The sequence below is a fragment of the Prunus mume genome, linkage group LG2 (assembly GCF_029339155.1).
Source record: "Prunus mume cultivar Tortuosa linkage group LG2, ASM2933915v1, whole genome shotgun sequence".
In the NCBI taxonomy this organism is placed as follows: Eukaryota; Viridiplantae; Streptophyta; class Magnoliopsida; order Rosales; family Rosaceae; genus Prunus; species Prunus mume.
The window spans coordinates 19,525,552-19,539,493 of NC_142699.1; the positions used below are offsets into that span (position 1 = coordinate 19,525,552).

Sequence of the window (13,942 nt, forward strand, 5' to 3'; positions counted from 1 at the left end):
TTGAGTTTAAAAGTTAAATACCAAACAGACCCTTAAGATTTTTATTTTATTTTAAAATTTAAAAAATATAATACGAATAAGTTCAAATGTATTTAAACCAAACCACCACCAATAATTATGTGTTGGTATACAATACAATACAATACAGGGTATTCTTTCCATTTTTAGGAGTATTTTAATCCTTAGCCAAGTAATTGGGATAAAATGTTATGCCAGTGAGGCATTTGATGTAACCCACCTGCTGGCACATTCCATTTGTAGGCCATGCATCATGTGTAAGCCATAGTTACCAACTTACCAACTTACCATACAAGTAAATAGGTCAAAAAATTATCTGTTACTGATTGGGCAAATTTAAACCTAAGCCTACCAAAACATAAAATTCACATGATGCTTCTAATCTACCCCCCAGTAATTTACCATAAATATTTTTGCTGTTATAAATATTAGCTGGATGTACAGAAGTGAAGCACACAAAAATATATATACACTTTCTATATGCGGTGACAGGAAAATAAACCTCAATACACTGAACACTAGACTTATTATGTGCTGCATTGTTGAACATGCTATATCTGGTGTAATGGCAGCTCAGCTCATGCCTAAAGTGGAGGAATCTGGGATATCTCTACTAATATCCTGTGCAAAGCCTGTGGCCTTGAGAAGAAAGGTGCATGATCAGAGCCCTTAAGCCGGAAAACTTGTTCCGGGGGGTTTAATTCGATCATGGTCTCCTGTAGAGGAACGCTTATGGCATGATCTTCTTGAGTGACTATGAAGAACCGCCTGACAGAGCCGTAATTCGTGCCGGAAAGAGAGAGCTTCTCTGTCACTGGTGCAAAAGGGATTGGCCTCATGGACACTGATGCTAATGCAACATCCTGGTTTGGAAGGAACATAAATAAAAGCTTCAATATCAACACTGAATAAATTGTGACATTTTTTGAAAGCAGATCACGCCATGCTATAAGCTATATATACCTTTGCAGGACTTTGATTGAACAATAAGTCTTCAGCCAATTTTTTGTCAAGATTAATGGCTGTTGGAGGTTGATCCTTCCCATTGGCATACAAGAAAATCTGAGCCCGTCGCATCAGATCATTCGACCCGGTCTGCATTAACACGATAAACTAGTTCAATTTATGAAGAAGAGGAACACAAAATACTTGAATGCAATTATAATTGTTGTGCTGTTTTCTCTTATCTATTTTTCCCCTACCTGTTGAGCAAACAGATTGAGAGTACTTTGCCCACTAGCTAACATTGCTGCAGAAATGAATATGGCTTTTGCAATTTTTGATGGAAACAACTCCATTACATATGAGATGCATGTGCCACCAAAGTCATGTCCAACCAAAATTACCTGCATTTTAGAGGATAAAAAAATAAAATTCCTGGTACATTAAAATTAATCATCTATCATATTCATATCGCAGAGTCACAGAGAGAGAGAGAGAGAGAGAGAGAGAGAGAGAGAGAGAGAGAGAGCAGAAACCTTCTTCCCATCCCCAAGTTTCTCAAGGATGTCAGTGAGTGGCTTTACATATTGTGCAAGACTTGTAATGCTGTTGGTATCAAAGGAGTGAACTCCAGAACCTGTCAAGTCAACTGCATCAACTTTGAACCCACTTTCTTCTAAAAGTGTCATGCTTTTATACCAACACCAAGCACCAAAGCCACCTCCATGAACAAGGATGAAATGATTGGTTTCCAGACCATCAGTCTTTACATCCTATAAATGAAATAAAATTATATCAGTTCAAAATTGTAAAAGCAATTGAGCCAAAAAAAAGACTTATTTTGTTTGAAAATATGAAAATATGCAGAGTCAAATGTTGTTGCTTTGTAGTTAAACTATGGCATGTCATATCTCAGGTAAAGATATTTGCAGCGTCCAATGTGGAATTTTGGACGCAAGCTTGGAACTGATCAAACTTATTTAACCAATCCTTAGGAGCTGAAATATTCAACCGTCCAACAAAACCAAACATGATGCCAAAATGTAGTTTACAGCAAATGCAAAACTAGCACAAAACAAAACATGTCATGTAAGGTGCCACATAATGTAGTTTAAATAGTATAACCCTCTTAACGTACGGTTCTGTGCCTAGCTAAGCCGTACTGCAAATTGCTCCAAGAATCAGACCAAAATAAAAATAAAAATTGCTCCAAGAATTGGTCCACGGCGTTGACCAACTCAGTACACTGTTCCTAAAGGTTCATTCAGAGAGAGAGAGAGAGAGAGAGAGAGAGACTTTAATTGCTAGTATTCCAATTCCCAGCCTTAAATTTGGATCATATGATTCTTGATATGAGTGTAGATTGCTATAAACAGAGAAAATAATTTACCAGTCATTAGATTCCCATAATCCTTATATGAACGAGAATGAAATAACTTTGGATGAGGCTAAGTGCATATGCAAACATGTTCAAACCTGCTTATCAACAAGCTCTAGGGGCTGAAAGCTGACAGCATCCGAACGCAAACGTTGCCTAGAGCTGGAGCTTTTTGTAAAGCTCTGATTCTGTTGGCCAGGAGAGGGATAAACCACGGAAGTGGATCGGTTAAGCGGTATCGATGAAGCGTTCTTCTGGTGGTTCTGGAACAGCAGAACAGCCTCTATTGCTTGCTGTTGAAGCAGCAAATCATCCGCAAGCATCTCTTTCTTCTTGCTTGAACCGTTTGATCTTCTAGTGCTAGCAATGGACGACAAGAAAGGTGAAGATTTGGAGGGCTCTCTGTTGAAGTTATTGTTGTTGGGTTTCTTGTGTGATGGTGAGAAACATACCAATGAGTTCCCCATTTTCTTGCTTTCAGAAAATGAGAGAGAGCCTCAGAGTCAGAATATGAAGCATTATTAATGTGATGGGGAATGCTAATGTAGTAGATAGAGGAAACACAAAGTTGACCAAGTTGTTATTGTTGTAGCTAGTATTACAAAAACTAGCTACAACAAGTTTAATGTGGAAAACGAGAGAGAGAAGAAAAAGTTACAAGAGGGTTTGTGTTTCAAATATACAAATGGAACATTTGTGTCATTTATTGAAGTCAAAGAAAAGCGCTTTGAAATCAGAGGATTGATTGGAGTTGCGATAATTCAATTCCCTTGTTAAAAAGCAAAACAGAAGAATTTATTCTTTTTGTTTTCTTCTTCTTCTTTCTAGCCATTTATTTTGACCAAATGGTCAGCTTCCAAAGGTCCCATAGCCAGAGGGGCCAATCACGTTGTTTACTACGATTTGTTATATTAGGAGCGTTCAGAATGGTTTGTACAAGTTTTATTTTGATACACACCCATATTAGGAAGGAGTAATCAAATCTAGGACTTAGGATGTAACGGTAAATGCTCTTAACTATTTGAGCAACCAACAAGCCCCTTGCATTGTTTGTACAAGTTAGAGGAAGCCCCTTCATATTTGCTGTGGTTTCTCAGATTTCTCAAATCGTGACAGTTGAACGAAGACTTTTCTTTTATTTATTGTTGTTTCCGGGCCTCTGTTTGCTTGACTTTTCAAATTTCTTTGGTTTTGGATTCTTCCAACTCAAGTCAAACTCCCATGTTGGATACTCGAAAGTTCAGACCAAACTCACATGATCGACCCCAAATTCAAAAATCTCTAACACTTACTAAACATATAAGATAACAGAGTTCTATTAAAGAAAAGATGCATAACAAAGGATAAATGTATTGGATTTATCAGTGTACATATTCCTCCTGACTTGGTACAAGGTTATATCATTACCCATCTATATCATCAACAGTTAATTGTATTCTCACTGAAACAATGTAGAAATCCCAAAGAAAATAACCCGCATCCAACTTGGATTTAGTTAGTTTAGATGCCTAGCTGTAACAGCTTGTTTTCTAAACACAAGCAACAGTGCTTCACTTTGTATTGCAATCGTGAAGCCATTACAGGATTTTCTTCTTCCAAATGCTCCTAGTTGTGTATATCAATGGCTGGACACGATTAAAAAGCTTTTCAAAAATCTTCCAGTTCATGCAGGCAACAGATGGACCCTCAAACACATCATCGTCACCAATGTCCATATTTCGAGTAACTCACATCATCAAGTCGCTTCTCTCAACATTAAACAGTAACTAGTTATGCCAGCATCAGACATCAAGGTCACCAGTCCTTTAACCACTCTCCTTGTTGCATGTCAGGATCAGGCATCGAAATAGGAGAACGACAGTAGAGCTTTCAAACAAGTTATATGACATTACATCCAAGGTTGAAAGTATCTTGTTCATACCTGCATGTAATATGGTACTTGTAAGAACTTAGGGCTTGTTTGGTAGGGAGGACTAGACTAGACTAGCAAAATGCCTACATTTCATCTGCATTGAAGGCATAATATGGATATGTTGCCTAACTTGGAGGAAGAATGGGGACTATATATAAGAGGTTGATGACTAAAACTTATCCCACTAATCCACTTGAAAATGTTGGAATTATGAGGGATAAGTTTTAGTCATCAGCCTCTTATGAATAGTCCTTCATTCTCCAAGTTAGACAACAAGGTCCATATTATGCCTTGATTGCACATGAAATGTTGGCATTTTGCTAGTCTAGTCTAGTCCTCCCTAACAAACAAGGCCTTAAGGTTATATCCACCTATATCATCTATAGCCAAGACCCATATAGAAGAGAACAAGATTAGAACTGGAGGATTACAGATAATGAATCCAACAATGGCATTCCCAAATAATCCAATAACCATACCTCTCCGCACTACATTCAATTCTGCACGGCATAGAATTGAGGAGCAAGCTCAGTTAACCACAAATAATCGATCCTAGTTGTGTTGCGGATGTATTTACGATTAGTTTCGACTAGTTCATTGAAAATTAGGCACTCTGGTTTGTTCTTGAAAAACACGGAAGACGGGTGGATCGAAACTATCTCACCGTTTGCTAAAGCCCTGTCATTTGGTTAGGTAAATGTGAGAGGTCGAGCATGACAAAAAGAGAGAATTAAATAATGCACATAAAAAGGGTACAAGTTTTGGAACCTAAAGAAACCAGCCAAAAGAATTTCAAAACATGTCAAGGTAAGATTAAGACCTGTATGATCCCTCAGGCTGCTTTAAAGCTGCATTGAGGAAGAAAGAAGCTGCAAGGCATCTGCAAAACTGAATCACGTCGTCACCACAAGAGGCAACACGAAGACCCAATTGTTCAACATTTCGTCGAATTTGGCTGCAAAAAAACACTTATTAAATTTAGAGAAGCTAATTTATTGGATCTACACCATTAATAGACGCACTGATCTTCCATAAGGGTGGCAAAAAAACCTAGTGCGACTGTGTGAGACCAGCTGAAACATGTCCATAGCTCAACAAGGAATTGAAATAGCCAACCTGTGAATGTCACGAGCATGCCTCAGGGAGCGACTATCAATGAAATTTTCCTTGCACCATTTTCGGAAAGCTTTTTCACGCTTCTCTTTACTAAGACCTGATCTCTTTTCCAAGAACTCATTGGATGCTCTATATACATTAACCAAAGTGAGATGGTCTCCCTCTGAACTTGCAAAGGATTTCTTTGTAGTTCTCGACTGCCAACAGGAAGAAATATATAGCGCTTTTAAGTTAAAGTAATATTGTGAGATCGTAAAAAGAGATATTAGTATAGTTTTATTCGTATTACTAAAGCAACAGGATTAAGACCAAGAGTTCACCATATTGTGAGATCATAATGGAAATGGAGAATGAAAACTCAAGAATGGAATGTTAATCCACCATTGCGTTACACCATTCACCAAATCACCCCCCATAATATCCATGCTTGACTTTTCTACTTCTACTCATTCAATCAAACTGCTTACCATCACCCTTATGCGAAAAAGATATTTTGACAAACAACTCATCAACTCACTTCTATTATACTTTCCATCTACATAACCTATGAGAAATTAACAAGGACAAATATGTAATGAATCATACACAAGTACCTCTTCTTTTTGTCACGGGGAGTATAAAATATAGATTCTACTGAGAGCATTGCAACAGTTATCAGCATCTCTTCCAGGCAATTGAATTCACTTGCTAGGATTAGAGCTTTTGAATAAATTGGGTCTAAGGGAAGGCAAGCCATTTGGCGTCCAACGGGATTTGATAATTTACAGTCATCTGTTAAAGCACCCAGCAGGAACAATTGCTCTAGTGATTTGACAATAGCCGACCTGCTCAAATGTGTAATAGATTCATGTATGATAAATTTCTTTGATAGATAATAAATCAATATTTATTAGAAGAACTAAACTAACTGCTTGACAAAAATAAATTAAAGCAGCCATTTGCTTTCTCATCATTAAAAAGAAACAAACGACAAAACCTATCCAAAATCTTACCTTGTAGGCTTTTCTATGAAGTCAAAGCCACTGATATCATCAACACCCAGAGCCTTAAGTTGCAAAATGATATTAGAGAGGTTGCACCGCTTGATCTCTGGCTTTGTTGAATCCTCAAATTTCCCAAATTGATCCTCTTGGTAGAGGCGGAAGCATTTCCCTGGTCCTTCTCGCCCTGCACGCCCACTGCACAATAAAATTATGTATCACAAAAAGTTATCTGTTCTTAAGCATCAGTTCAAGTATCAGGGTCATCAACTAAACGATATGATACTACACTGTTTAAAAGTGTTCACAACAGTGAGCTTCCAAAGAATTCTAACAGTTTGTATAACATAAACGTAAATTGAATAACTTTATTATCCTCTAAAATGATATTTGTATTTAAAGAATTCTTTGGATCCCCCAAAAATGGCAAGCCATGCCTACCTCCTTTGAAGAGCTTGTGCTTTTGAAATTGGAACAACAACCAAAGATTCCAACCCTTTGTTCGGGTCATAGTAACGTGCTTTTACTAACCCAGGATCTATAACGTACTTTATTCCAGATATTGTCACGGATGTCTCAGCAATATTTGTTGCCAATATTACCTAACAGAACAATGTAACACGATTAGATAGAAAGAAAAGAATACATGAATATATATCATAAACCTATTTCCAATAATATGTATTGCTCTACACTTCACAATTTGTTATGCAACAATCACAATACATCTTCATGCTTCCTATTCATATAGGATAAATGTCTAAGCTAATGAACATCATTAAGTTACCTTACGAAATCCATGAGGGGCCGGTGCAAAAACTCGCATTTGCTGTTCTGAAGGAAGAGATGAGAATATAGAAACAGCCACTAGTTTTTTACTGTTTTCTGGTAACTGTTTAAGTCTTTCTTTGACAAGTCTTTCTACAGATTCGATTTCTTCTTGACCCGTCAAGAATACAAGTATATCACCAGGGCCCTCCTCCAGATGAATCTAATAACACATACATACATACATATATAAGAACATGTATGTTATTTAGGAATCACCATTTAAGGTCTATTTTCTGCTTAAAGTGCTCAAAATAGATTCATAAGGTAAACTGAGCATATTCTGTGCATGCCACAAGCTAAAGGGGCTATCATCCATAGCAAAAGCAAATGAACTCTACTCACTCATAGAAACTCAAACAGACTTGCAACTTGCAAGAAAAATTTTGCTTGACACAAATACTGACAAAGTGCACTAAATACCTGAAATATGGTGGCTAACGAAGCATCTAGATAATCATTTTCAACATGAAGAGTATAAAATATATCCACAGGAAACTGCCGCCCTTGGATGTGAACAGCTCTTGCACCACTGAAGTACTCAGAGAAGATTCGTGCATCCAAGCTGGCAGACATGATAATTAACTTCAACGGGGTCCGTCCTTGGTATTGCTTGAGAAAATTGAGGCCCTGAGCACCGTTTTCTTTCAATTGTATGTCATTATTTGTTTTCTTGTTTTTAGTATTTTGGAGGTTATTGAGGGATTTTGACCTTGCATCTTGTACACTTTTTAGCAAGCCTAGCAACACATCAGTGTGGACAGTTCTCTCATGAGCTTCATCAACAATTATGACTGAATACCTAGAGAGATGTGGATCCAACAGTGCCTCCCTGAAAGTGCACCAACCATTACATAAGTTCAGACCTGAGAAGAGTGAGACTGAAGGACATTCGTGAATTATGAAAAAGCTTGATATGCACACATATCAAGTATCAACCACATTAATTTACTCTAGACGGACTCCAAAATGGTTTCACACACCAACCAGAAAGCAAATTTCTTGCTGAGAACTGTCTCCACATATGCCATAATTGATTGTAAAGTATGTTCATGAAGCTTCTAGATGAAAAATGCTAGAGAGCAAACATAACGCCTAACAAAGTTATAAATAGGTTTTACCTCAGTAGCAATCCATCTGTCATGTACTTGATCCTTGTCGAACTAGAGGTCATGTCCTCAAATCTGATGGAGTAACCAACCTTTTCACCCAAATTTACGCCACATTCCTCAGCAACCCGTTTTGCCACAGTCACGGCAGCCACACGCCTAGGTTGAGTTATCCCAATGAGTTTCCCATCCCCGCAAAACCCAGCATTGTACAAAAACTGAGGTAATTCTAGGGAAAAAAAATTACCATAGGGAAAACAACATCAAGTTGCAAGCTCAGAACTTCAAAATACTTTGCACAAAATACCTAACATGCTACAAAAATAAAAGGAAAAAGAAAAAAAGAGCATACGTGTTGTTTTTCCGCTTCCAGTTTCACCAACAATAATCAAAGTATCGTGCTTCTGAACCTCCTCAACCAGTCGTTTATCCACTGGTAATTAAACAACACCAATATTACATTCCTAAAAAAACAAAAAACGTAAACAGAACGATTATTTAAAGCAAGTAGTCTCAGTACCAGAAGCGATTGGAAGAGATTTCCTGTGCTGCGCAAGCGTTTGCCTCCTAAAACAAAATCGCACATTTTTAGCATGTCCTGAGTTTCTGAGCAACCAAACAGAAAGTAAGAAGCTAAAAGGTGTTTACTTGGAAAAGGCATCGAGCTTGCGATTACCATCGGACAAGTTTCCTTTCGGGCTTTTGGTAGAGCTGTTCAGCCGTCCTTGACCTTGAGCCATTGAAGCTCAGAGAGAGTTGTGGAAAATCGGTGAAGTTGCAGAACCGAATAAGAAAAAGAAGAGGGCTGGGGTTTTACTGTAACCGTTAATCTTTTTGGTCGAAGGGTTTTACCGGTTTAGTAACGTGAAGTGTAAAATTTTATTTTAGTGGGCTGGGATGGCCCAATAATAATCAATTTATGGGCTTTTAAATACATTCGAGAATTCCATCAGTACATCCACAGCTGCTAAAAATATTTCTAAAGTTTATTACCCGGAGTCGATAAAATTAAATTAATTTAGAGCATCTATAATAAGCTTCCTAAACTACATCTATAGCTAAAATTTAGAGAGGAATTGAAAAAACCCACCTCCAACCATGCTCCCGATTCAGCTCGTAAAATAGGGAAACCTCTAGGAACTCCTAAATGTAAGGAGAGAGAAAGGACTCGTAGTGATCCCCTATAATTAAATGTTTCTTTATTTAATATTATTTTAAGCATTTATTTAATGTCAACTATTTTTTATTGTTGTTTTTGTGTCTACACTTTATTCAAAAATTGAATTTAAAAACATTTATGACTCTTTAAACTAGAGAGTATGTTGGAGTTGAAATTTTATAGAGGGCTCATAAAATAGTTTTCTAATGTTTTTAGTTAAATTTTAACTAAAAAATAGAAACCATGATTGTGGATGCTCTTAGACGGTAGGTTGCATTGAAAAAAATGATATGGTCCTAAACAGCTAAGGTATGGAGAACATATCGTCCCAAAAGTACTATTTTCATCACGAAATATTTATTTCACAGACAATGCTATGAAACAAATTATGAAGATTCATTTGAAAAGATTATTTGGTCGTTCTCATTATCTCACCCAAAAATTGTCTTTCAGAAATTGGGCTTCTCTAAAAAGGATCCTGTCAGTCGGGAATAATTATAATTAAACACCAAAACCTTTTTTCATAACAGATTGGCAATCATCGAACATTGATATTGCAAGGTACATATAGAATTACAAAATAAACCTAACTCACCTAAATATATATATATATATATATATATATATATATTCAGTTCATCAGAGCCTTCTTTTTGGGGTAGGAAACAAATGGAGACAATATTCTCAAAAGCTAAGAAAACTAAAGCTGAGGACAGCAGTACCAAATAACCAATGATGTACATAGCAGTTAATTAAACCTAACTCTTTCAGGTAGTAGCTACTGGCTAGTATATGCTGGGCTGGGTTTGTTTTGCATTTGCGCATAAGAAGTCCTTCTGCACTTGTCATGTTCTGCACTTGATTCTAATGAGTACTAAATGCCAAATATGAATCCACGTCGGCTTTGGTTAATGCCGGCTTTAAAGAATCTTTTGCAGTCTGGAAATGGCGATGGCACACAACTGTGGCAGATATGTCTTCCCTCAGAGCCACTATTCCAGCTTCCCTACATAGACCCTCCAGCTCGGCTCCTGTGAATAGCTCAGTATCTTTTGCTATTTGTTTGAGATCAACATCATCTCCTACGCTCATGTTACGAGTATGTACCTGAAGTATCTCATATCGACCTTCTAAATCTGGTGGTTGTACAAAGAGCGCCTAGAATTTCCAAAACATAACAGAGTTAACTTATCTCTTTGACACCATGCCAAATTTTGTTTTCTAGAATTTTGTCTCTCACCTCGACAACCAGACCATGAGAAAGGACCCCAACCACAACAAGAACGAAAAGAAAAAAATTGGAAAAAATTAAGTGACACATAAAATGGCATAGTCACATGATAGAACAAACTTCTTACCAAATCAAAGCGTCCTGGGCGAACTAATGCAACATCAATCGCATGAGGACGATTCGTAGCAGCCAAAACAAAGACTCCCTGAAAACCAAAGGAGAGTACAATTTAAAGCCACAGGAAATGAGAACTAATGCAGCATGGATACGTATCACAAATTGATTTTAAAATTATTGCAGAAGTAAAAGAATTTAAAGGGATATAGTGCTTACCTTGGCCTCTTCTAAACCATCCATTTCAGTCAGCAAAGTAGATAGAAGCCTTTCTCCAACGGTACTGCTGTTGCTTGAACTCCCACCTCTGCCGATTTAAGTTAAACAAAAAAGTTATGAGACTTGTATGTAAGTAGAAGCTCATCATGGAATTCTCATTAGATTAAGTGTACTTGTTCCAATACACAAAATAACAAATCATCAATGTGCAGATTAATCCTAAAACTGCAACATACTAAGTTACTAACCTTTTGGCACCAACAACATCCGCCTCATCAAAGAGTATTATGCTGGGTGCTGCAAGGCGAGCTCTCCGAAAGGTATTGCGCAGCAAAGCTTCACCCTCTCCAACATACATTGAAAACAATTCTGCACCACTGATTCAAAGTTTATGAATTCAGGCATGCAACTCTTCTACTTTGTCGAATAGACTAATTATAATTTTAAAAGTTTCAATGGCCTATAAGGTGAGTAGCTTCTTTCTAAATAAGTAGATCAAACTTTTCAATCTAAGAAAGAAGTTCAAACCTCAAAGAAAAAAAAGAAGCTTGGGCAGCATGTGCAGCAGCTTTAGCAAGGGTGGTTTTTGAACATCCTGGAGGACCGTAGAGAAGAATTCCACGCATGGGTGATATTCCCAGCCTTGTAAACGCTGAAGGATGTTTAATAGGCCACTCAACGGCTTGCTGGAGCTTTTTCTGTCAATGAGAAGGTGAGGTATAATTAGTATTGTGAGAGTTCAGACTAAGATAAACACAAAACTTTACGCACCTTCAAATCTTTTAATCCTCCTATATCTTCCCAAGTCACTTTGGGGATTTCCACCGTAACACCTCTTGTTACACTTGGGCTAACCACAGACCTTGCATGCTTCCAGTCTTCTGTTGTCAAGCTAAACACACCAGCATCTTTATTTGCACCTAAGTTTCTTTTAATTGCAGGCATAGCAGCCTCACGACATAAAGCTTCCAGGTCAGCCCCAACAAATCCATTGCAAGATGCAGCTATGGCTTGGAGGTCAACGTTGGAATCCAAATGAAGCTTTCTTGTGTAGAGCTGAGCAATCATAAGCATAGTTATAAGTGTATCTTACACTCATATTTCTTGAATTTCTATTAAACTACCTGAACAACAACTGGATGTTTAAAAGGAATAATGTGTGGCAATTTGAGCAATATGATAAGTTGATCAACGTTACAAAAAAAAAAAAAAAAAAAAAGTAATCCAGAATTCTCGCTTAAAAAAATATTTTAAGCATCACTATCACCTTGAGAATTTGAATGCGTTCTTCTTCAGTAGGTGGAGTAACTTCAATTTCAACATCAAAACGCCCAAATCTTCTTAGTGCTGGATCGATTGCTTCAGCTCTTTGTATGCAACAAATATTAATATGGAATTATATACAAGAACTAAATGAATGGTCTTAAGTAACAAAACCTACATATGTGCCAAATAGAATATTAATAACAATGAGAAAGCCATGAGCTCTTCTGCAAATGAGCTAACTGGCAATGAGATGAACATAATGCATAAAACTTTACGAGGACAGAGTATCAGAAAGTTCAAAACCATGACCAAAATAACAGATCATAGCACTCATCAAACAATTGAATTTTGTAGAAATGCCTACACATTATCAACTGGTTAATAACCAGATAAAATCACATCATAAATTCTAGGAGATGAAAAAAAAATTACCTGTTAGTGGATGCAACAACAACAACTTGTGGTATGGATGCCGAGGACATCTTGTAGTCCATCAGCGTAAGGAGTTGAGAAGCTATGCGAACATCTTGCTCTCTTCTGCAATTGAAACATAACTTAAACATATTAACTGGGGAATGCCCAAAGATTGGAGAAAATAGCCAGCATAAACTAGCAGCTTTTTTTTTTTTGGGTGTAAATTTATAAAGTTAAAAGATCAGATTTTTAAGGCAGGATACATTAGAGTTCTCTGTAGCATCATTGGTTTTTACCTAGAATCACGGCGAGGACAGAGTGCATCTATTTCATCTATAAAGATAACTGATGGCTTGCCCGACGATTTATGCAATGAAGCCTGCGAGAAAGCCTCCCGTAAAAATTTCTCACTTTCTCCAGCATGTGCTTTGTGAACAGAATGTGGACTGTACAGAAAATACCATAAAAACAAGACAGAGCTTAATAAAAGAAATCAAAATCATGAGAACATAATATGATCAAAACTTATCCAAGTAAAGAGCAACACTGTAAAAGACATCATTTCATTTGAACCCAAAGATCAATACAGAGATTAAAGAATAACAGGGTACCTGATCTCAATTAAATGTGCACCACATTCCTTAACCACTGCTCGTACCAAGCTTGTCTAACATGAAAAAGAAAAGAAATTTATACAAATACAAACTTTGCAACCAATGTTGCAACTTTGGCAATGAGCAAACAAATAAAGAAAGCCTTAGAGGAAGTAATGATTCAATACCTTTCCGGTGCCCGGTGGACCGTAGAGAAGCAAACCTCGACGCCACTGAATGAAAACCCAGAAACCAGTTAATCAGATACAAGAGCAAAGGTAGGAAAATAAAGAGAAAGTGAGTTTTTGTTATGTGTTACTTTGAGACCGAGAGTTTGGCCTTCACGCGGATAGAGAAGAGGGTAGATGATGAGTTCTCTGAGAGCTTCGAGAGCTTCAGCGTTGCCAGCTATGGCTTCTTCGGCTCTCCATTGCACTGTGACGTTGGCGTTGTTGGTATTGGTCTTACTGCTGCTACAAAAGCTATGGTTTTCCATCTCAACGCGCGAGAGACAGAAAGAGAGGGAGACCTGAGAAAGAAGGAAGCTCTGTGATTGTGAGGCAGTGACTGTCGCCGCTCAACGGCGCTAGACGTGGCCTCTGGCAGACGAGGTCATGCAAATTACAATTAGAGCCTTTAGGTTTTATAGTGTCGGGCAAGACG

At 37.5% G+C, this 13,942-nt stretch overlaps 3 protein-coding genes across 3 annotated transcripts; all 3 read right to left on the reverse strand.

Moving 5' to 3' along the window:
- Positions 1–415: 415 nt before the first annotated feature.
- Positions 416–2,961, reverse strand: MES15 (methyl esterase 15). Its single transcript, XM_008245612.2, has 5 exons — positions 2,437–2,961; positions 1,497–1,733; positions 1,221–1,364; positions 982–1,113; positions 416–881 (listed from the first exon to the last, which is right to left on the reverse strand). The coding sequence occupies exons 1-5, from the start codon at positions 2,803–2,805 to the stop codon at positions 603–605; spliced, it is 1,161 nt and encodes a 386-aa protein (XP_008243834.1). The 5' UTR covers positions 2,806–2,961; the 3' UTR covers positions 416–602.
- A 711-nt stretch (positions 2,962–3,672) lies between these two features.
- Positions 3,673–9,109, reverse strand: LOC103342049 (RNA helicase family protein). The gene is made up of 13 exons (XM_089046206.1): positions 8,932–9,109; positions 8,804–8,850; positions 8,636–8,716; positions 8,296–8,512; positions 7,598–8,006; positions 7,134–7,337; positions 6,788–6,948; positions 6,359–6,544; positions 5,954–6,190; positions 5,367–5,558; positions 5,071–5,205; positions 4,730–4,928; positions 3,673–4,259 (listed from the first exon to the last, which is right to left on the reverse strand). The coding sequence occupies exons 1-12, from the start codon at positions 9,021–9,023 to the stop codon at positions 4,745–4,747; spliced, it is 2,145 nt and encodes a 714-aa protein (XP_088902332.1). The 5' UTR covers positions 9,024–9,109; the 3' UTR covers positions 3,673–4,259; positions 4,730–4,744.
- Positions 9,110–9,943: 834 nt separating this feature from the next.
- CDC48B (cell division cycle 48B) lies at positions 9,944–13,914 on the reverse strand. Its single transcript, XM_008245614.3, has 12 exons — positions 13,599–13,914; positions 13,468–13,512; positions 13,298–13,353; positions 12,983–13,132; positions 12,705–12,809; positions 12,274–12,373; positions 11,778–12,062; positions 11,535–11,704; positions 11,255–11,383; positions 11,007–11,094; positions 10,801–10,878; positions 9,944–10,600 (listed from the first exon to the last, which is right to left on the reverse strand). Exons 1-12 carry the CDS (start codon positions 13,773–13,775, stop codon positions 10,307–10,309), a joined length of 1,677 nt encoding a protein of 558 aa, XP_008243836.1. The 5' UTR covers positions 13,776–13,914; the 3' UTR covers positions 9,944–10,306.
- Positions 13,915–13,942: the final 28 nt, after the last annotated feature.